Genomic DNA, 22888 nt, shown 5'->3' on the forward strand with positions numbered 1-22888 from the left:
CTCACTGTTGTTTGGTTTCATCCCACATTTCCCTCAAGAGTTGAGGAGACCAAAACAGAATGAAAAGAAGAATGAATTTTCGATTTTGATTCTTTAGGTGGTCAAAAACGGTTTTTAAATGAAGACAGATGTTTCCCCCTTCTGCTGGATGTGCTATTAGTTATCACCTCAATCTTTGCTACTGCCCCCAAGTGGCCACAACAAAACATTAATGTTGTGCAGTTTGCATTAAACATTCATCTGTAAATAATTGCATCTTTATTTGTCTTAACTGTGGCATTTAAAAAAAATAATTTTTTAAACAAAAAACTTGGATTTGACAAATTTAAAAATCAATGTATCCCAAAATTAGAAAACAGAGAGTCAACACTTAGTTCCTCTTTCCCTTCACAGATTTTTCTAACTTTGCCAAACTTTAAAAATAGAAAATTAAACCTACAAAGGAGGTGACAAAAATCAACTTTAGAGGCATGCCTGTAGACTGACTCGACGTCACCTCGCTCTATTCAGCATCCACACTGAGGTAATCACGATCAATACTACAGTGAGAATACAGCAGAACTTATATATAGACAATCACAATCTGCCCAGATATCTGCTGTAAGGGGGATGTTTGGTTCTAAACTCGGGTCATCCAGAGCACATGTTCAGCAAGTAACTGAAACATGTTCCTCCATAAGCCTGTTGATTGTTGATTTGCTCCACTGTGCTGTCTTAAACAAGTCTGCAGAGTGTTATCCGATGCTGTTATTGGTGCTTATTCAGCGTAATTGTGCGCAATATTAACACCCACAGAGAACAAGCAGGGCTGCAGACGGTGCGCACAGATGTGAGGTGCACGTGGTTTCACCAAGCAGCCCTAGGACGCACCACTTCCTCTCACGTTTGGATTCCTTCACTTTCTGAGCTTTCTCCGGTGCTGAGCTGGACCATGATACACCCTCGACTCAGCATCCCTCCAAACTTCCAGATAAATAAGACGATAAGATCTTTTTTTTTTTTTTTTTTTTTTTTCTCTCTCTGCCTCTTGAATTCCAGCAAAGTCCATTCCTTCTTTATGCTGCAGCACTAAAGTTTACCTGCGCTAAAGGAGGTGGTCCCCTGCGTAAAGAGTTACGGATGGAGCTCTGAATTTTGTATTTTTTTGTTTGTTTTTGTTTTCCTACCTCCCCCCCCCCACCTCCCCACCTCCCCAACAAACAGAGGATAGCTGGAAAACACACCGATTCAAGTTGCCGAGGCGCTCAACCGGAGCTTTCGGGCAAATGCCATTGCGATGCTGTGGATGTGACTTCAAACAACAGCTTCACAACGGTAGAGTCCAGTAAACCACAATGAAAGGTAGGCTCAATTAGAGGCAATAATCTAGAAATATCTGAAGCGCACGAACACTGTGTCGTTGATGTTCAGTATGATCTTTTTTTTTTTTTTTTTTACTTCTCCTAAAACATTCCTCTGGCTCTTTCTTTTGTCACTTTTTCTGCGCTCTTTGAGTCTGGGACTTGAGGAATGCGTAGGCTCACCAACTCGCGTCTCACATCTGGTTTCAATTAAGGCGCCCTGTTTGGGGTTGTTTTTGCATCTGTCCACTGCTGCACATCAAACACTAACCTACGTTAAGAGAACTCTGCACAAAAGAGATGGGGGGGGGGGGGGAATCGCTTTTTTTGGGTCACTTTTCTGCGTCAGTAATGAAATGATTCTTTTTTAAACGGCTTTTCTTTCATTCCCACGTCGCGCTTGAAGTCTCGTGTTGGATCAAAAGTTTTGTTTTATCTTAAAGGAATTCAAATTACGGCCGGAAGTATTGAGTCAGACTTGCATGAAAAGCTTTATTGTGGCCCAACTCTGCGCGCGCTCCCCCGGACCCTTAAAAGACCGATTGAATCGCTGCTTTTCCACGCGCTGCGTGGAACACAGCAGAAGAAAGTGCATGAATCACGGCGGTCTGGATTTCTCACTATTTTAAATAAAGGTTTGTGTTTAGTTGGAGCGGATCCGGCCCTCATGTGGTGCCCTGATGTTTTGGACTAAACGAAGCTCGTTGCACGTCATTCTCACCCACAAACAAATGCCACGCTTGACAGGTCGGCAAGGCTGGTCCCCTCGTTACACAGAACACACCCCGCAGGACTCCTGCCACCTTGTGGTCTGTCTGAGAAAGCCCCCGGATTGTCAACATAATTATAAGCTTATGACAGTAAGAGGCAGTGAACATGAACACATGAACAGCACACATTGTTTCAGTCCAACAGAATGCAGGTTGTCACCGTACAGGCTTCTATTTGCTTCCATCTATGAGCGCTATGCGTTAAATCCTCTGTGTCGAATAATTGGTGATGGATTTTGTCAATGCATCGATTTAATGCTAAAATGACAGACTATTAAAATCCAGCCATCCCTGCTCCAATCGAATATTGGCCAGGAGCAGTGATCTTCATACCAAGGAATAATACGAGACATAAGTCCCGGAGAAACAACAATGTGTTGTTTACACTTTGGCTTTTATGAAAGCAACAAGATGTATCGTGTTAACTAGTGAGCTTTAGAGCTTGTGGTTGGTTGGTTTAGTGCGAAGCTAACCAGCTGCTGGTTCCTGCTATGTATTTACCCTACAGACATGAAAGTAGTATCAATCTTCTCAAAACTTGTCAAAGAAAGAAATGAACACATTAACCAAAAAAATGTCCAAATTATTACTTTGAAGCAATCCTGCTAAAAAGACAAGTGTGTACAATGATGTAATACAGCCAGTGACATATAAGGGATAACTATCAGGATATGCTGCCATAGTGCCTCTATTTGCAATAAATATTAATAAAAGTGCGCGCAGGAGTCTTGAAACAGAAGATAATTATACTTGTAGAGGACAAAAACTAACAGACGCTGAACTGTTGCAGGATGCAGGTTAGAATCACACGGAAGATTATCACTTTAATAAGAAATTTAAAATCTTTAATGATCCATCGACCCTAGTAAGCACGAAATTTACACAACAACATTTTGTTTGGTGCAAACAGTGTAAACCAGGACCTAACCATGAATAATCAGTTATCTGCTCATCAGAGAATTTATTGCCATGTTTTTTAATGAACACATTTTAAAAATCTTCGATTTCAGTTTCTTAAATGTGAATCAGCAGCACCTTCAGCTTTGGAAAACTCTGGTAGACATTTTTCATTAATTTCGGACATTAAAGACCAAACAGCTGATTGAATGATAGACAGATTCATTGATAGTGAAAATATTCTTTGGTTCCAACCCTTTTGGGGAAATGGAATCATTAAAATACTGTTAAAAAAAAACCAATAACGTGACCTGCAAGTCATCGCATCAGTCCTCGCTGGCGTCTGTTGTAAAGTTGAGCAATCTTTTGTTATTGTCCTGGCCCCACACAGCGGTAAACATCCCGGCATCCAGAACACACTGACTGGCTCACATATATATTTTCAAATCAGCCCTTTGGGTAAAATGTGAAACTTCATTTCCCTGAATGCCTCTTGGAACAGCGAAGCATACTTACAGTAACACTACCATTGTAGTGGGACACAACAATCATGTTGCTTGGAAACATAAACAGGAAGCAGGTTATTGGGGGTATTGGGAAATGGAAAATTACTCAAGATGGGGTTTAAGATTTTTAACAACTGTGTACATTGTTCTTGTTACCTCTTAACTCACACTGCTCTCTGTAATGAGGTCTGCTTAGAGGTCACCGGGATTTGTTTTAAGACCAGGTCCTAGACCAGTTCAGGGAGAGGCAGCATCCCATCAGCCGTTTCCTGCTTCTCCTGTTGGTTTTACTTCTCTGATAGACAGTCACTGCTCTCATCCTCTCATCCTTTCACTGATTATGTCCTTATAGGTGTTCAGATTGTTTTGTCCTGACATGTTTGGGACATTTCTTTATTTTTTACTGGCTAAGAGTGATGAAACAGAAAAAAAACTTAAAGGTTTACGAAATGATTTCCCCCAGACTGAAGAGATGCTTGAAAGGAGACAACACTCAGAGTCTGACTTCATGCCACAATGTGAAAGAAAGAGAGTTTACTTAAAGGAGTTGAGCGAATCCCAGTGAGATGGGGCAAACGTGTGGTTAAGCTGTTGAGGACAGCACATTAAAAGATTCAGTGGGCTGTAGATACAGACTTTACACAAGTCCTGTGTCATTTTGGGTTCAAAAGGACAAAAATAATCGCAGTTTTAAACGAAAGAGCCTTTGAAGAGGATTGATAGGATTTAAACTGACTGAAAGTTAATTCTTGACTAATTAATTATAATTTGGGTGGAAAAATATCAAGTTTTACCTACAACTGGAACATTTTCAGGATAAATATGCTTAGACAATTGTGTCATAATGTCCACTTGTTGTTCCTATAAAACTGCATTACTTGTTTTGTTGCTCTTTATATGTTGATACATTTTTGTGTTCTTCCTCCAGACGACTTCGCTGATGAGGAGGAGGTGCAGTCCTTTGGTTATAAGAGGTTTGGTGAGTATCAAGGGACTTCTTGACTTCCAGCTGTGACCTCCTTCACTGGTTCCTATTTCTTCAGTAAAATCAGTGATGTCAATCGAAATGATTGTGTACAGATTTGAGTATTTTGCCTGGCCAACCTACAACAGTCCTTGAGGTTAAACGGAGGCCACGCCTCGTTTCCCAGAAACAAACTTATTTTTGGCTGCTGCGTTCATTTTTATTTCTCTGTAATAACAGCAGTGGGGTGCAGTAGAGAGGGGAAACCACAGCATCCTGGGTGTTCCTGACCAGTTAATGATTTTGCAGTGTCATCAGCATTATTAAACTCAGCACAAAATAACTTGGTCTAAAACCAAACATTCAGCCTCCAAATGAGTCTGCTCATTTCCTTCCTCTGTTTTCTTTGAATGTATTTGGTTCTCAGAGCAGAAGTTTCCAGACAGGTTCAGGATGTTCTTACCCACTCAGATTATACCAACTGACCAGATGTGGCTACCTCCCCAGCTGTGTGAAGCACATTCAGAAATGTTAAATTAACACATTCCTGGAGTTAAAGCGGATGTCCTGATATGAGCCACAGCCATTTCCACCAAGCAGGATTTTATCAAAATATGCAAAACCTACTGGAACTACTCGACATATCATTGCAAATCTGGTCTGAAAAGACTGTTAAGTAGCAGCAGCCTCTGAGGAGACTTTGGAAGAAAAACTCATTTAACTGCTGGATGGCAGGATCAGTCATATTTGTAAGGGAGTTTTAACTTAAACTTAAAATTTACAAAATAAGATTTATTGCTTAAAAATACATCTGCAAATTAGCCAATAATCACATTTCTGCAGCCTGTAATATTTGTTTGTGCTCAAGTTTGAGCCTGTTAATGCTGCCTAAACATAGATTATAATAGGTCCATAAAGATTTCTTCAGCAACATGTTTTACCTTTAGGATGATTACACTTGATCCATTAAAGAGTTTCTGTGACTTCTGAAAGGAAGCACCAATAGAAAGAACTATTTAGTTCTGGCTTTAAACTTGTCTTTGTCTGTGTCATGTGGCACCAAATGTCTTGTATTTTCTTAATCATAGCCTACTGTTCACCCGCAAAGGTACTCTCATGATTTTCATAATTCTTCTCTCTTTGATAGCAAATCTGTGGATAACTATAACTTCCATGTGACGTATTAGTGTGTCCTCGTTCTTCTGCTGCGTCTGTCCCCGAGCACAGATCACGTTACAACACTTCTGTTCATCTGTTTTAGTGTGTGTGTGTGTGTGTGTGTGTGTGTGTGTGTGTGTGTGTGTGTGTGTGTGTGTGTGTGTGTGTGTGTGTGTGTGTGTGTGTGTGTGTGTGTGTGTGTGTCTCCAGACATCCAGCAGCCATATGTCAAGAAGTGTGAACGTAGTAGGGATCCATATTGTGTGTCATCACAATCATTGCACACATTCTAGCTCCATCACACATGAACGTGTGCTGATGTAATTTTTTCTACAACAAGAGGACAGTTTGGATTTTCTTGTTTCCGAAGCCAAACTTCTTGTTATGTGCATGTTTACGTGTAATTTAGACAAGATTTACACAAAACATGATTTATTCAGAGCATCTGAACTTATTGCTCAGCTCCTTGACCTCTGGTTACTAAACAGCTGCGAAGGATCCGGTCTGACTTCCTGGATGTACAATTCTGGTATAAAGCTGCCATTTAATGACAATTTCAGTCAACATCCTCCCTTTCTGCTATCATTATGTTACGGTTTTCAAAACACACTGAAAAATGACGAGTTTTGAGATGCCGATCACACAAAATGTTGAGAATTTGGCCATTTTAATTTCAGAGCTCTCCTCCCCATGTGCTGCAGCACAATACGTTTTCCCAGAGAGTGTTCATCAAAGGCACCATCACTGCATCCTGGGTGTAGCTTTGCCCAAGACAAGTGTGATTGGTTTAAAGAAATAAAATCAAGCTGGTGTGTTTGTTCCCCCGTAGCAGAATGATGTATAGTTGCAGCCAGACTCTTCTCCAACACCGGATCAAGTAAGGGTTAAAGGAACACAGCCTGCCGACGTGAAACATGTCAAAACAAATCAGAAGGAAGAAACCCTGTTCTCCCAAAAGTATATTTGGTTTTCATCATGTCATAGCATTATCTGACATGTTTCCCCCAACCTTTCCAAAGATATACAGTTAGCATATGACTTACATCATTTTCAAACTCTTCAAACCATTCATTGACCCCTTAATTGTCTTGTATGGAAGCATCTGGGTTTGTTGTCTTGGGGTTTCTTTGAAATATATAGTTTGGCAGTTTGGGAAATACATCTCAATCTTATGTCTGTACATATGTTGTAAGATACAGAGCTGGAGCCAGGAGGAAATTAGCATAAAAAAATGGAAACAGAGTTAAACATTTAGTCTGAGCAGTTTATCAACACAGTTTCTCCATCATAGTGACTAAAGGAAGTCACTACTCCATGCTGTTGTTTGCTTAAACAATAATCACAGCATGATGCTTCGTCCAAAAGGTCAAATCCAAAATGTCCAGATGATCAAATAGCGAGCTTTAGATGTGTCGTGTTTTTTAAGCCAGGTGTCCTGGTATCAGCTCAAAATTTACAGAAAAATTGTGTCAAACTTCTCATTTCTCAGGAAGAAAGGACATTTTCCAAAATGTTGAACTTTTCCTTTAACTTGTCTACTACACATACTCGTGTACTTGCAAAAAGCAAGCAAAACAAATATATATATATATATATATATATATAAATGTTGTCCTGCTTCTCCGATGTCTTCAGCGAGGAGAGGAATGAATTTCTTGACTCATTCTGACATCTGCTTTCCACAAGAGGTCTATTATCCCACTGAGAGTGTGTCCAAACCTGAGAAGTTGCTGAGCTGCTTCCTGTGTCCATACTAGAAGTTTATTCAGTGCAAACCTATATTCTCAGAAACAGAGAGAGGGAGAGAGGTGGAGTATGTGGGCCTTCAGGGTCCAGGCCAGGGCTGTGCTGTGCTGTGTCAGCAATGTGCCAAGGAGAGAGAGTGGGAAGAGGGGGGTGGAAAAAGAGAAACCTCAAAGTGGAGATGATTTCACAAAAGAATATATTTATATCTTTGTTTTACCGCCAATTTCTTTCTCTCAGCAACTCTCAGTGTCCTTTGTGTTGTTTTTGCTTTTGTTAATCTGATTTGCTTTTTTGTCTGATTCAAGAGGGAAACATTTGTCAACAGTTTTTATTTTAAGCCAATGAGTCACATTCCTTGCCTGACTTATTTTTGGGAGCAAAACAGCGAGTGGTTTTAATTTACAGAGACTTTATTACCAGAAAAGAATGTTTTCAGAATGCCTGCCTGTTACTTACTTACAGCCCCCTCCAGGGCTCGCATGCATGCACTTCGTGTTCCGCTGTCCTAATGAAAGATTACTCGCTCGTGTTTTCAATAAAGAGCAGAGAGAGTCAGAGGAGGAGAGAGGGAGACTTTAAAGAAATAAGTTAACGACCGGGTAACAAACGGAGAGACGCTGACAGATAAAACAACACAGAACACTTCTGGATTGACTTGTTGATTTTATTCCAGACCTGCAAAGTCTACAGGAGCAGTCTGTGACTGGTCACAGAGTGATGGGTCAATCCTGGATTGACCAATGACAGGCAGGGAGGACTGGATCCCAGACGGGGAAGAAATCGCTTCGTCCCGGAGGAGGCCGGGCGTAAAGCATGCCGCAGGGGATTCTGTTTGGAGCTGTAGGTCAGCTGCAGGTCAACTGAACAGACCCAACAGACCCCTGGACTCAACAGTCTCAAGATGAAGTCTTCACTTATTGCTGTTGAAAATGTTCAAGTGTAGACGGCAAAGATAAGAATAAGTCGACTGCAGCACATCTTACCGGTCAGGAGAGGCATGTTCGAACAGTGGAAGCTTTGTGTGACCCAGCATCTCTTCAACTGGCATATAATTGTACATGCAGCTAAACACGAGACTTACAAATCGTAAGATTTCACGAGTGTTTGAATAAAACAGTATTTCAAAGTTTTATTACATCTTTAGTTGTTCAATAGCATGTATGCCTAGAAATTATATTCATATTGGACAATTCCTTCAGAAATAATTTATATCTGCTGCCAGTGTTGGCCAATGATGCTCACATTGCCATATAATGGCACACAACGAAGTAGTTTTACATGCGTCATTGTTCTTCTTCCAGACCTGGTGGTTTCTTAAAGCTATATCACACAGAGTTGAGATGTTTTATGAACTGTAGCTGAGTTGAGGAGGCAATTATACGCTTCAGGTTCACAAGGGAATTAAATCATACGCTACAAGTCATTGCCAAGTTGTTGGTTCCTTCAGCGTAAAGTTGAACCTTTCCTGACCTTCCCCATGTCCTGCATCTGCGCGCCTTTTAAGTGTTTGAGGCGTAGTAACCTGAGTTCAATATAAACTGTTGCATCCACAGTGTTTGAGTCTAAATGTGTGAGCAGGATACGTGTGGTGCTGCTGCAGGGAACTGGAAAGATGCACTGGCACTTTTTCATTCCACATGAAGAGATCAAATGTTTGCAGTTTTGTTGATCCGCTCCCATTTGCTCTTTTAAAGTTACAGCATTAGACTTTTAATACAAACCTAACACTTCCTGTATCTGTTTCAAATTAAAAGCCCAAGTAACGTTTTGCCAGACAAAAACCTTCCTAGCCTGGCTTTTATTCTGAAAACATGCAGGACTGAAATAAGAAAGCAACACTTTAGATTGAAAATAGCGTGGTTATATTGTTGATGTTATTCAATTAAAGCAATGCAAGTATACATTATTGACTTATTGAAACAAAGTCACAACTTAAATGTGTGTTTAAACAGAGGCTCCATGTGTTATCAAGCTTGGAGTTCAAAATGCCTTCCAGCTGCCTTGTCTTCCATCTTATCTATACATCACAGTACAGACGTTGCTATGCAGTCGTTAGAGGAAAGGTTCCTATTTACTCTGAAAAATGGTCTCAGACATAAAACATGACTTTTCTGTAGCTACAGTGCATCTTCTGTCAGTAAGTGGTTTTACATACGGTAGTTGTTTCGACCGTAATCGGCCTAACCGCCTCATCAAACGTCTTCACACTGCTCCGTTTTGCGTTCCCCTAAGGGATACGTAGGCCATATTTAACGACACGCCTGCAACTGACTGTCTTCTGATGGGGTGTCTTCTCTCACATAATGGATGTTTGTCAGGCGCTACATTCGCAGCAGGTTTTGGCTCAATCACAAGAATAACACACACCATATTGGAAGTGTCTGACTCCCTTTTCCGACAACAAACTCAGACAGGCTGGAAGAAGAAATTGTGCATATGTCTCAGCATCAGTGTTACACTTAATGGAAGTCTTTGTGCCCTGAAGAAGGCCAATATCAACTTCACTCCCTCATCTCTCAGAAAGTTCAACTGAAAAATGTGTATTTTTCTTTGTTTTGCTGTGAGTCACAGCGACGCTCACCGTCCCACTCTCAGACCTAGCAGCGGTGCTTTTGTTGCTCTTTCTGTGCTTATGTTGGCCCAGAACCAACACACTGCTCAGGGTTTTCTCTTGTTTATCCTTTAATACTTGTATTTTTGGAGATACTGAAAAATGTCTGCATGTTGTGCAAGGAAGGCAGCCACGTGGAGCTTTTTTTTTTTTTTCCATTTACTCAGCTCACAAGTGTTTTAAATGACCGTTTCAAGTCAGGCATGTGTTTGTGTATTCATATCTGTACATCTGCAAAGGAAAATACCAGACCCTCTCAGTATGCCTGAGCGTACTTACAGCAACTTTTCTGTTTGCAGGATTTGACTGTACAGTGCTCAGTAGTCCATGACAATAGCACAGTGTTAGTTCACTCACATTCTTCAAAATCAGATTTTCTCACTCACCTCTTTTAGTATGTCGCCTACTCATTTACAGTAGATAACCAATCCAGTAGAGAAGAATATAATTTCAAATCTGCAGCATAAAACATTAAAGGTCACATAGTTTTACACTTTTCAGTTGTTTTATTAAAAGTCATTTGTGTGGTTTTAAGTACCAAAAACAATCTCAATATATTTTTCCATATCCTCTCTTAAACCTGTCTCTGGTGCTCTGCCAAGAACAGGCTGTTTTGTGTCTGTGTCTATAAGGCGCATTGATATCAATGACCCTCTCTTCTGATTGGTTGACTCTTTTTTTTTGAGTGACGTATGCCCAGCCCAACCGCATGTTTTCTTTGGTGTTGTACCTTGCTAGATCCACGACAGAATGACTGCTCAGTGTTTTCTTTCATATTAAAGGTTGGACAGAGGGTTGTGCTGGGGCCAGACATAGAAGTATGTGACATCACACATTTACTGAAGGCCAAACAGCACGGTTGCTGAATTGCTGAATTGCACATTGCCTTGTGCATTTCTCCGTTGACAGAACATTTTGACACTTTTACAATAATTATATTGCACCCAGATCTGATCATCTAATGGGGTTACTGTTTCTGGAAAGGAATATTGTTGCCATCAAGTTAAATCTTAATCCTTTTAAATGTCAATTTCCATAAAATGCTGACTGAATTTTCATTTTTCAGGTAATTATCTAGTTTGACATCGTGTCATGTTTCCCATTTTCAAAGTCACATTCAAACAGTTTAGACGTAGTTAAAGATAACTGGCGAGTTAAACATTTGTCCTGTTGGTACACTGTTCTTTACGTTGAATCATAACAACCTGGATGTGGTTCTGGACACATAATCTTGCCATTTTTGTGGCCATTTTCCAGTCGCTTTTTGTTTGACTCTGACAGCAAGACTTTGTCCTCTTTCGAACAGCAAACAGCCCGTCTGCATGACGAGATAACACAGGCAGTCAGAAAGTCTTTTTTTCGTGTGTGCTTTGGACCATTTGCATATGGCACCCATTGGTAAAAAGAATCCCTTTAATACATTGCATAACTTTCTCCTAGTTGTGATATGGGCCACAGTAAAACCACGGCAGTCAGATACTGTCTTCTCTGTGGTCAGCGTCTCTCCCCACAACTGAAGCCAGACTTGGCTGGACGGCTGACTGAATCCGCACCGTGTGGTTTTATAGGCTTTACTGGGCGCTGTAGCTTGAAAGTGCAGTGCGGTGATGGGATGGACTACAGCACAAACTTAGCTAGACTCATCAGCCGGGGTGATGATTGTTGCTGATTCAGTATCATAAGTGCTTCCACGGCGGCCACCCAGCAGGCATGACCACATGGAAACCCGACTGCACAGATGGCGTGTGGATTTAAGTTTGGTGTTCAGCTCGGCACCCGAGTAGCGGTTTTTGGGCTAGAGTAGTGTTGGGAAATGTTCTCAACCTGTGTGACAAAATATATCTCTGTTTATTTTTGTTCATGTTGTGGTAAGGTTGTAATTAGTCAGGCTCTGTGGCTGATCTCACTGGGACTCTTCCAAGACAGATAGTTCTCTGTGAGGCTTCACTGCGGGAGTCATTATGAATACTTTCCAACGTAACATGGTTACAATTAAAAAATTGTTTGATATTGATCACACTTATGCAATCCACATTTTTACAAACAGAGCTCTGCACGATTTTCCCTGTAATAGAAAAATTGTGGGGTTCATGAAAAATGATGAGATCAGACACACGGCACAGTGCTACATGAAGGTTCAGTCCAAAACTACAACATCATTTAAATTCTTGCTTTACTGGACCCTCTAGTGCACTTTTCCCAACTGTGTAAATGATTTTAACTGGTGACGGAAACAGATTTACATCTTTTGTGGGTTTATTCAGTGAAGTGGCCGATGCTTATTTCTTGGGGTTACTTTTAAAATAACTGTTTCATGCGCAACACATCAAGTCCTGAACCTGTGGAATATAAAATTAGCTATGACGCATCTCTTGCACTGCAGTTAGTGTCAGTTGGATGTTGTGTTGCTGTGGCAACCCGTACCGGCACAGATCCGGTTGCAGTTAAATAACATTGTTATATCCAACCTTTGGTCCTGATTTTTAGGTTTATGTTATGACTGATTGTTTGATTTTGGTTAGTTTTACTATCAGTTAACTGCTGACCACATGAACTATCTTATCAGGCTAAAGATGCCTTTTGGGTTTAATTGATATGTGAGTTTAGAGAGAAGTGAGTTTTCCCAAAGTTTACATCACAGCCAATTTCAGATTGATGTTTTGTCAATCAATTTCCTTTTTTACCATACTATTCCTTACTGTTTGTTCTTGGCTGAACCACAACAGCGCAGCCAACTGTATAAACGTGAATTTCACTGACTGACTGAGTGATCATAGTTTCACAGCTGATCAGCCAAATGCAGCGACTATTTCTTTTAAATGAAAAGTTCATGTCTAGCCAAAGCACAGAAGCCCAGACATCTTTCTTTCCCCCCAGTTTCCTCCAGCTCGTCCTGGGGGATCTTGAACCCACCTTGATGTTATTCTTTCGGTCGTTACTTAGAGTTCATAACCATGAATGAAGGTGGGGCTGTAGACTGACTGAACAGTTGACCATGTCTTGTTGCAATACCTGTAAACTATTGTGTATGGTACCTCATAATTTGCCAATTTATAATCACTATCTGTAAATTTATTGCAGTCCAGTGCTGCTGTTTTTTTTTGGGTTTTTTTCTGTTTTACTGTCGCATGTAGAACAAGCCTCAAATGCTGCTGCTGGCTTCAGCCTTTTCTGCCAACATATCTGCGCACCAACATGCATAGTGAGGGCAGCAGAACATGTATCATCCATTTTAGCAAGTCATAAATCAAAGCATAGAGAGAGTGGATACCCATGTGGTGAGAGTGACATGGTGAAAGTGAGGATCAGTGACTGACCCCCTCCTCTCGTGCTATGAGGTTCACATGGTCCTGTTTTACTTGAAATGACCTCATTCCAACATGCCAACACTGGAACATGAGCACGAGGAGCCAGGAGGTCTCTTGTTCTCCAGTAAGGCCAATAAAATCAGTTTATGGCTTCCATGTTTTTTTTTAAATTCATGCATGTGAATGCTAGTTAAAACGGCTTCATCTTATTGTAAATATTTTTTGCTGGAACTGTTCGGCTCCAGAGGAACATGGCCTGAAAGGTTGCAATGCAAAGTGCTGTACTTACTATATTACTATACCATTATATACCATTAGTAGAGAATGCATTGACGTAAGAACTGCCTGGACTTAAATGTCTATCGTTGGCTCTTTATGCATCAGTGTCTTTCTTAGATGCTTTAAAGAAAAGAAACATTTGAATTTATTAGTGTGATAATAAGTAATTTGGTTGAAATGAATATCCTAAAGCTCTGTTGATGTTGAGGTGTCCCTCCTCAGCGCAAGAAACCAGCGAGTGGTTCTCAGAGTCATGATTAGTTTTTGGCTCATTTTAGGGCACTGAGTAATAAAATAAAAGGTAATCAGTCTTTAAAAGCATTAATCAACATGCTTATTTTAAATGAGAAGTTGAAATGCAGTTTATCATAAGTTAACAGGTGCTTAGTTTGTGTGTGTACTGACATCCATACACATGATCGACATGAGTGTGCCTGCTTTTAAAAAAATACCTCTTATTAGTGTCGATGCAGGTGCTGTTTGAGTTGCACTTTACAGTCTTCTCTGGGAATATAAAGAAGTCTTAACTACATTAAAAAATCCTGCCTGCCAACACTACCTCTGCATGCCAGCTCACAGTGGACCAACATCATATGTTGTATTTCATTATACAGTCAATAGTTGGCATTTCTTCCCCCTGATTCGTGACTCCAACTTTGTATCTCTTCTGCCCATCATGCACTACACGAGAGGTGAGCCTGGATATTAATGGAAACTGTTGACTTGAACACAGACTTTTTTGATTTCCTATCCTCTCTCATAAAGTATCTCCAATACGGTGGCCCAGCTTTGTTTGTGAGGCGCACTTGCGTGCTTAGAAGTCTGTTTCTTGGGGTTACGGTGTAATATCGCCCATTTGTCATAGTCAGTCTTCTTCTAATCAAGCACAGATGGAAAGACAAAACCAGATCTAATCAACTCCATGTTCACTGCTTCATTGGCTGTGAATCTCTTTTTTAACAGGCTTAATCTTAAACAGTTTTTTCTACCAATTAGGCTCTGTTTCTGCCTTTCAGCACTTTTGGATAGAAAACACAGCAGTCTACTCAACGAACAAGAAACGCCCCATAAAGTTTTCTCCGTTTAAAACTGAGCTCCGGTCCACTGTTTTTGTTCAGTTTGCATAATTCTTTCAGTGAACACACTGCTGTTCATTTTTTCTGAGGGTTTCTCTCGTTGCAAAACTTCCACCAAGCTTGCATGTGTCCAGAAACATGCCAGGGTGCTTGAGGGATTTGAAATCAGATAAACTCTGTCGAGAAACGTTGATCATTTAGTTTTTGTGGACGTAATAAGAAGCAGACAGCATTAGACAAGACTGCATTGTTTTTTTTACTATATAGACATGTTAAAGAGATTATTATGTATTAAATGATTAAATGATTGAATTTTTTCGATACATATCAGGTACAAGTAACAAAATATTCAAAAGCTTATCTTCATGTATAAACTACAGTCAAAATCATATACATTGGGGGAATGTATGGAGTTGAATATATTAAGTAAGTTTTCTTAAAAGGCATCCCCTTATCATAAATATTTATTTATTTTGGACCCCAAACCCTGATATGTCAAGTAAAACCCAATAAAAAAATATGTACAGTATAAATTAAATTAGTTGACGCTGTGACTTGATATTTATGACATTAGCTGTCTCAAAATAAATGCACCTTTGTGGTGTAATTGTTGGATTGTAATAATTTAGTGCGCTTACGCGCGTGTGTGTGTGTGTGTGTGTGTGTGTGTGTGTGTGTGTGTGTGTGTGTGTGTGTGTGTGTGTGTGTGTGTGTGTAATGAAGTCATCTTATCCTGCTCAGACATGCAGCCATCCATATGTTCTATGTTTTCTCTGAGCAGCTCAACATACAGATCTCTTACTGTAAACCATTGATCTCTGTGCTCATCATGAAGAGTAAGTGAACACCGCTGAGAAGCTTTCTTGTAAAAACACCTGAAATAGCCTGAAGGCAAAGTTAAAAACGTAGCCCCTTATTCTTATGATGCTTGGCATGAAGGGATGATGTATCAAATGTTTGCATGCGTCCTTTGATTTGGCTCCTCAGTAACAAGATCCAGATGTGCTCGAGGACTGGGGCCCAATTTAGAGTGTCATAAACCTGTTAGCAGGGAGCTAAAAGAGAACAGCACAGGCATGCTAGGATAGCTCAGCAATATAAGGAACCTAATGTCTTCGTAATTTGTCTCAGTGGCAACTTCCACTGTTGGATGGTGCTCACTTGTTAACATTCCAGTCGGCGACTGTTAGCTGTGAGAGCCGGAGGGGGAAACCATGACCCCAGCGCACCTTGTTAGCCCAGTTAAAGGTTTAACGTGGTCCTGAGAACGGAGTCACTCCTCACGTCTTCAAGTCCAAGCTGCACTCTGCAAGATAAATAGTCACAAATACATTAGTCTTATCCATTTTAAATTGCAGTGAAGTGCAAAAGAGAAGATGTGTGGACATGAAGGAGGAAATATGTTTACTTGTTTTACTTTTTGGTTGGTGAATCTGTCCACCACTGTTGGTCCAGGTTAAAATAGCTCAACATCTGTTTGATGGATTGCCATTATATTTTGTACAGATGTCCGTAGTCACCAGAAGATGAATACTAATTACTTTGGTGATCTCCCGACTTTTCACTGACAGCTACCACGTGGTTGATATTTGAGGGCAATGTATCGATAACTGTTGGATGGATTGCATTGGAATTTGGTGCACACGTTTACATCGTTCACATCAGCCTCAGCTGGACTTTGTTTTTAATGCTTCCTCTTCAATGGTTCATTGTGGTACGTGTTTGTTTGATAAACTGTACATTCTTCTGTTTGTGTGTTTTTAGTTTGTCAAAGCAATTTTCAACCAAATTCTTTCAGTACGAAACTCAAACCGCAATTAGACCTAATGGTGGTGGTGACAGTTTGTACATTTGTGGATGGATGCCACACAGTAGTTTAATCACTTAAAGGACAAATATTTGCATTCACTCTGGAAATGTGAGAGAAAAATGCAGCATTGATGGCTTTATAATCTCTCAAACTCCCTCCAGGTGGAGTAGAGAAGCCTGTCTGTGTGACTTCTGGTTTTTGACTTGTGACCATATTCAGCATTCATATAACACAAAAAGGAAGGCCGTGAAGTCAAAGAATTCCTGCGGTAGCTACCCAGTTACTGTATAAAACATAGTATTAAACACTCTGCACAAAGACTCTTCACACAAAAAGGCCCTAGTCGGTACAGGCTTTCTTTGTGTTGCCATGGAAATTTCCAGTGCCAGCCGGGAGCGAGACAGGGCATGCAGGCACGTCTAATGGCAGGTAGATGGAATAGTGGAATAAGTGTTGGCTTTTTTTTTTCATTGACTGACTCAAGAGTCCAAATGAAATACAGCTGTTGTACAGACACCACACTGGACTGCCCCAATCTTTCTCACCCTGCTTCTTTTCTTTTTTTTTCCTCTCCCCTCTCTCTCCTGATCCTCTGCCTCTGTCTCTGTCTTTCTTCACAACAGTGGAGGAATTAACAATGATAAAACTGATCTACAACTGAGCAAAACCTCTTTTAAGTAGCACTGCACACATAAATCACTGAGGAGCATCTGTAATTTAACAGAACTGACTTTACATGTACAAATTACATAGTGTTCACTTCAGATGTTTCTCCAACTAGTCACTTTGGGATTTTAAAAAGGAGAAATTTGAATGTCAGCATGCCAGCAATGACAATTCGAGCATGCTGGTGTTTAGCAAGTACTATTAGCTTTGTGCACAGTTAGCATGCTAAGTTGTCATTAGTTTTGCAAGAATTGGATCATGAACTGAAGTACTGGATAAAAAGTCATGAAGCTAAATACCATGGTCATCCAAGAGCTGTTGAGACATTTCGTTTGAATCCACAAATGTCAACATCTATGGCGCCACTCGAGGAAAAGTCATGAGGATTCACTCTGGACACCCTGAATATCTGTAGCAACTTTTCTGGTAAGCAGAGAATACATCCAGGGCCGGGTGCTGAGCTTCAAAGCTTTTGTGGCATCGACTGAATTGATTCATTACAATCGACGATCAAAAAATGTATTGTCGTTAGATACCGGATTTATTTACACAGACTATATCAAGATGTTTCCATTTTAAAATGTATAACTGTCAGTGAACCACAGCTTTCACCACACGTAGCCTCTACTTGGGTGTCCGGCTCACATATGAATCGCTTTTGTTTCGATTTCGGTAAATCTTACATTGTTGCCTCTGCTGTAGTGACTGGAGGCTTCTCGATGTTTTAGCGGCTCGCCAGCAGTACCTTTCATGGGAGGCGTTGAGAGAACATCGATAAACTGCAGCGTCTCACAATAACTTGAAGTGTTTAACTGTGAACTGTAGCTGCAGAAAACAATTCTCCCCCCTCTGAAGATCTGTACTGAAATGTGTTACGTACTGTGTAATGTTGTTTTCTTTTTTCTAAAATAGGTTTCATAAAATTGGTATAAACAAAAGTATCAACAAGGAAGCGGTGTCAAAGTCAAGTTAGCGGTACTGTTATCCAAAATCTTTGAACGACAGCCAGCCTGAGATGTGAGTCTGGACCACAAGAGACAAGCAATGATGTCCCTGGAGCCACACTGCTACCATGGCAAAAAGTCATGTTAAGACAAATGTTCATGCATTTTTGGAAAACGTATATTTATTTTTGTCGTGATCCATGAGCTCAACCCATAAAAAACAGGCCAAAACTTTTTACTTGACAGCAATAATATGTGAGCCACTCCATCCTCCACCATACCTCTGCTCTTTTTAGGCTTCTCTGGCATTTACTTACCTCTCGGGGTTTATATGGCTCAAGTCCACCCTGTTGATTGCAACGTCCTGGCTGCCGTCCAGCCTCTCAGCTCTCACCGGGTTCAGTGCTCTCCCCGTGTTCGGCACCAGGTTCAGCAATGTGTTTTCAGTCAGCTCGCGACACGCATGTGTCAGCATGTTTACGTACTGTGGTAGGTTATGCGTCGAAAGCAATAAGTCACAGCGGTACTACGACTATGAAACATGACACACTTGCTGACTAATGATCATCATGCAGGGGGTTGTCACACAGAACTCAGCAAGCAGTCCATGCAAAGAAGAAATAAAGTTCTTGGTGACGATTGGATTTTAAAGCTTTATTTGATTTTCTGTTATCAAAATTGAGCGTACAATTTATCATGACCCTTTGATTTTTTCATCGCCAGTTTGAAAAGATTGTATTGATTGCTCATATTTCATTGTTAAGGACTTTGCTGCATTGTGCATGGATTATCAACCCCAGGATAAATATTTTTTCTAACCTTAACGTTGATTACCTCAACATGCCTTTATATCCTTTGTTAATGTAACTACTGTATCATTAAAAAAAAAAGCCACAAGTGTTTAGAACAACTTTTTGCCCCACATTTAGGATGGATATAGATTCACCCAGTAGTTTTATTTTATTCAATAGTTACCTTGTTTTCTCTTCATCACTACTGTGTCAGACGGAATTGTTGTTTAAGCAAAATCCTTTGGATGAGAAAAGGAAACACTGCAGTGACGAAGAGTGGGAAAATGTTGCAACCTTGGAAGGAGTCACCAACTGCTCTGCCCAGAATGAGTTTCCATGTTAGTTCAGTGGAAGCGTCACTGTGGGGAAAACATGGCAGGCGGAGGTTTGCAACCTGTTCCTGCCAGGTTATACAACACAGTGTGTGCTAAACAGTAATGGTGGTAACTCTTAAGAACTTGAAAGTTTGTCCACATCTGCAACTATAGTCCAGATACTTTCAGACACATTTGTTAAGGATCGTATGGTCATATTCATATATATATTTTTTTCAATGATGGACAAATAATTTCAACATTGTCAGGCCAGAATCTTAAAGCTGACTCAGCATTTTCCATTGCTGCTGTAAAACAAATCATACAAATGCAGTTCATCAGTTCTTCTCCTTCTTTTTGCAAATTCAAAATCCTGTTTTACGACTCATCATTTTGCTTTTTAGTGTTCACGATTACGTAGCACAACATATTATTTTGTCTTTTGCACTTGAAAGTTTGGCTACGAGTTTTAAAATATTAGCCAGTTGTGTGCTACTACTTGGTTACAAGACTATTCAAACCAGTAAGTAGCACAGCAGGTGTCGTAATAACACGTTATTTTAATTAAAACAAATTATTAAAAAGAATTTGAATCTTAGTTGCGAAATATGTTGTTTGGAAAACGCCTTAGTGAAGAGAAAAGGGTTTTAACAACAACAACAAAAAGGAACACATGATACTTCCGCGACTGTCCAGCTCAAATTCTGATGAACTGAGAAAACGTACCCCTGCCTCGCTCTTGACCCAGAACCTGCAGACGCTCGGCTGCTTGTTTACATGGTGTGATGTTGTCCTTTCAGCCGCATGCAGTCAGGACCAGTGGGGGATTCTCATGATGGAGCTCCCCACACTCGCTCCCATCATGAGGCTTTCGATACACATAAGGACAACAGTGGCCGGCATATCCATGTCTGGGTCCACGGCTGGGGCCCCTTTGAGGTGGTCACACATGATGTTTGTACAGATGTGTGGGTCCAAAGCTGAGAGGCCAAACCTCCAGTACCCCTCTGGTGGTCCCGGCCCACCCCTGATGGGGAGGAGATGGAGCCTTGTTCGGCTCCAGATTCAGTCCCATCGCGGGTGACGTGACTTAAAGGGACACAGCTCGGCCTCTTGGGCTCTTTGAAGGAGCAAGTCACGTGAAGATGTCAATCCAGCTGTGCAACTGGAAACAAATGACTTATTTGTTTATAAATATTCAATGCCACATTTGAAAGCCAAGTGAAAGCAGTTGTTTATTTTACAAGACCAGATGATTTCAGAATTGAAAGTGATTCTAACTCTGAGGCCCAATTGAAATATATACGAAAGGGTCTTATCTTTATCAATAACTGCATGAATCAGGTGAGCATTTTATTGATCTTTAATCCATGCAATAACTCAAATATTTAAAGGGCAAATGCTTCCGTTTTTTCCGTCCAACAGGGCAAGAAACACAAGCAGTCAGTCTATCAGACAGGTTGTAAACAAACCTGGGGTGTAAATGGGAAGCTTTTTACCCATACTGTCTCCTGTAAACACTTACAGTATCATATCTCAGACAAATTTAGCGGTTAATATTTTACCTCCAAATAAAGCAACAGTTACTCTGTGTACACATTTAGTTTGTTTATAATTTGTGTGATAATCTGACTTTCTTGCCCAGTCAGACATACACTGTGTGCACAATTATTAGGCAAATTGTATTTTTGAGGATTCATTTTATTACGGAACAACTACAGTGCTCTCGGTCAATCCAAAATGTTAATGAACCTCAAACCTGAATATTTAAGAAAGTAAAAGTGAGGTTTTGGCTTTCTTGGGAGAATATCTATGTGTGCAGAATTATTGGGCAACTATTAGTGTGCAGAATTATTATGCAATTAAATGAAAAATGCAATTTTTCCCATCTCACTTGTTTATTTTCATCTGTTAAAGTGAGAATAATAAACAAACAACTCCAAATTTACAAATAAACATTTCTGAAATCCCCCCCCCAAAAAAAAAAAAAAAAAAAAAAATCAGTGACCAATATAGCCACCCTTCTTTTCAGTAACAGTAATAAGCCTTCCATTTATGGATTCTGTCAGTTTCTTGATCTGTTGACGATCAACCTTTTGTGCAGCAGCAACCACAGCCTCCCAGACACTGTTCAGAGAGGTGGACTGTTTTCCTTCACCGTAAATCTCCCGTTTAAGAAGGGCCCACAAGTTCTCAATAGGGTTTAGGTCAGAGGAGGAAGGGGGCCATGTCATTATTCTTTCACCCTTAAGGCCTTTACTGGGTAGCCACGCAGTGGAGTACTTCGATGCATGCGTTGGAGCGTTGTCCTTCATAAAAATCATGGTCTTCTTGAAAGATGCAGACTTTTTCCTGAACCACTGCTTGAAGAAAGTGTCTTCTGAAAACTGACAGTAGGTTTGGGAGTTGATTTTGAGTCCATCTTCAACCTGAAAAAGGTCCAACTAGCTCATCTTTAATAATACCAGCCCACACCAGTACCCCACCTCCACCTTGCTGGCGTCTGAGTGGAAGTGGAGCTCTGTGCCCGTTACTGATCCGGCCATGGGCCCGTCCATCTCGTCCACCAAGAGTCCCTCTCATGTCATCAGCCCATAAAACCTTTGAAAAATCTGTCTTCAGACATTTCTTGGCCCAGTCTGCGTTTCAACTTATGTGTCTTGTTCAGTGGTGTTCTGGTTTCAGCCTTCCTTACCTTGGCCATGTCTCTGAGCACTGAACACCTTGTACTTCTGGGCACTCCAGGTAGGTTGCAGTTCTGGAATATGACAGCACTGGAGGATAATGGGTTCCTGGTAGCTTCACGTTTGACTCTTCTCAAATCTTTGGCAGTTAATTTGCATCTTTTTTTGTCAACACGTGTCTTGCGACCCTGTTGACTATTTGCAACAAAACGTTTGATGGTTCTGTGATCACGCCCCAATATCTTAGCAATTTCAAGAGTGCTGCATCCCTCTGAAAGACTTTTTACAATTTTTTACTTTTCAGAGTCAGATTAATCTCTTTTTTGGCCCATTTTGCCTGAGGAAAAGAAGCTGCCTAATAATTATGGACACCTTGATATAGAGTGTTGATCTCCTTAGGCCACACCCTCCCTCATTACACAAGTACACATCACCTGATATGCTTAAATCTAATAGGCATTCAAGTTTATACAGCTTGGAGTTGGAAAATATCTATAAAAATGATGATATGGTCAAAATACTCACTTGCCTAATAATTGTGCACACAGCGTATCTTTATCGATGTCACCCTGTTCAGAGATCCCAACAATTTCTTTGGAGAGTACAGTGTTATTATAATTAATAGAACCAATGGCCATGAGCAAAACTTAAGTTTTTCCAAGTTGTTATAAACCATCATTTTTTTTTTTTTTTTCATTTTTGGTTCTCCAGATACAAAAAAACAAGTTTGATATCAATAAAAAATGTATCTTAAACAAAACTATCTAAACATTCTAAAACTAAAGACTTTTATTTTATGAACCTCCTGTTAAGTGTTACAGTTTCAGTAACTTTCTTTCATCCTATATAAGTTTTATAAGATTTAAAGTTTTGTTCCATCTACGTAAAGACCGTTACTGCCTGTTGTGAAAAATCACCAGCTGCCCTCTTGCCCTGCTTGCCAGAGGCTACAATCACTTCTAATAAAGTCAAATAAACATCCTGCCTTCAGCATAATGTTTAGCATTGTATCACTTTGTGGATT

General features: G+C 40.3%; 1 protein-coding gene across 1 annotated transcript in view; it reads left to right on the forward strand.

Annotated features, from left to right (window-relative positions):
* Nucleotides 1–879: 879 nt before the first annotated feature.
* Nucleotides 880–22888, forward strand: part of LOC138617173 (collectin-12-like) — a 39919-nt gene continuing 17910 nt past the window's right edge. Inside the window, exons 1-2 of the mRNA XM_069691926.1 lie at nucleotides 880–1341; nucleotides 4442–4492. Of these exons, the coding sequence (XP_069548027.1) occupies nucleotides 1335–1341; nucleotides 4442–4492 (58 nt within the window). The 5' untranslated portion in view covers nucleotides 880–1334. The remainder of the gene's footprint in view (nucleotides 1342–4441; nucleotides 4493–22888) is intronic.

Source organism: Brachyistius frenatus, unplaced genomic scaffold (assembly GCF_029030835.1).
Source record: "Brachyistius frenatus isolate BFR_SWC_R1_liver_20210118 unplaced genomic scaffold, ASM2903083v1 Contig_12, whole genome shotgun sequence".
In the NCBI taxonomy this organism is placed as follows: Eukaryota; Metazoa; Chordata; class Actinopteri; family Embiotocidae; genus Brachyistius; species Brachyistius frenatus.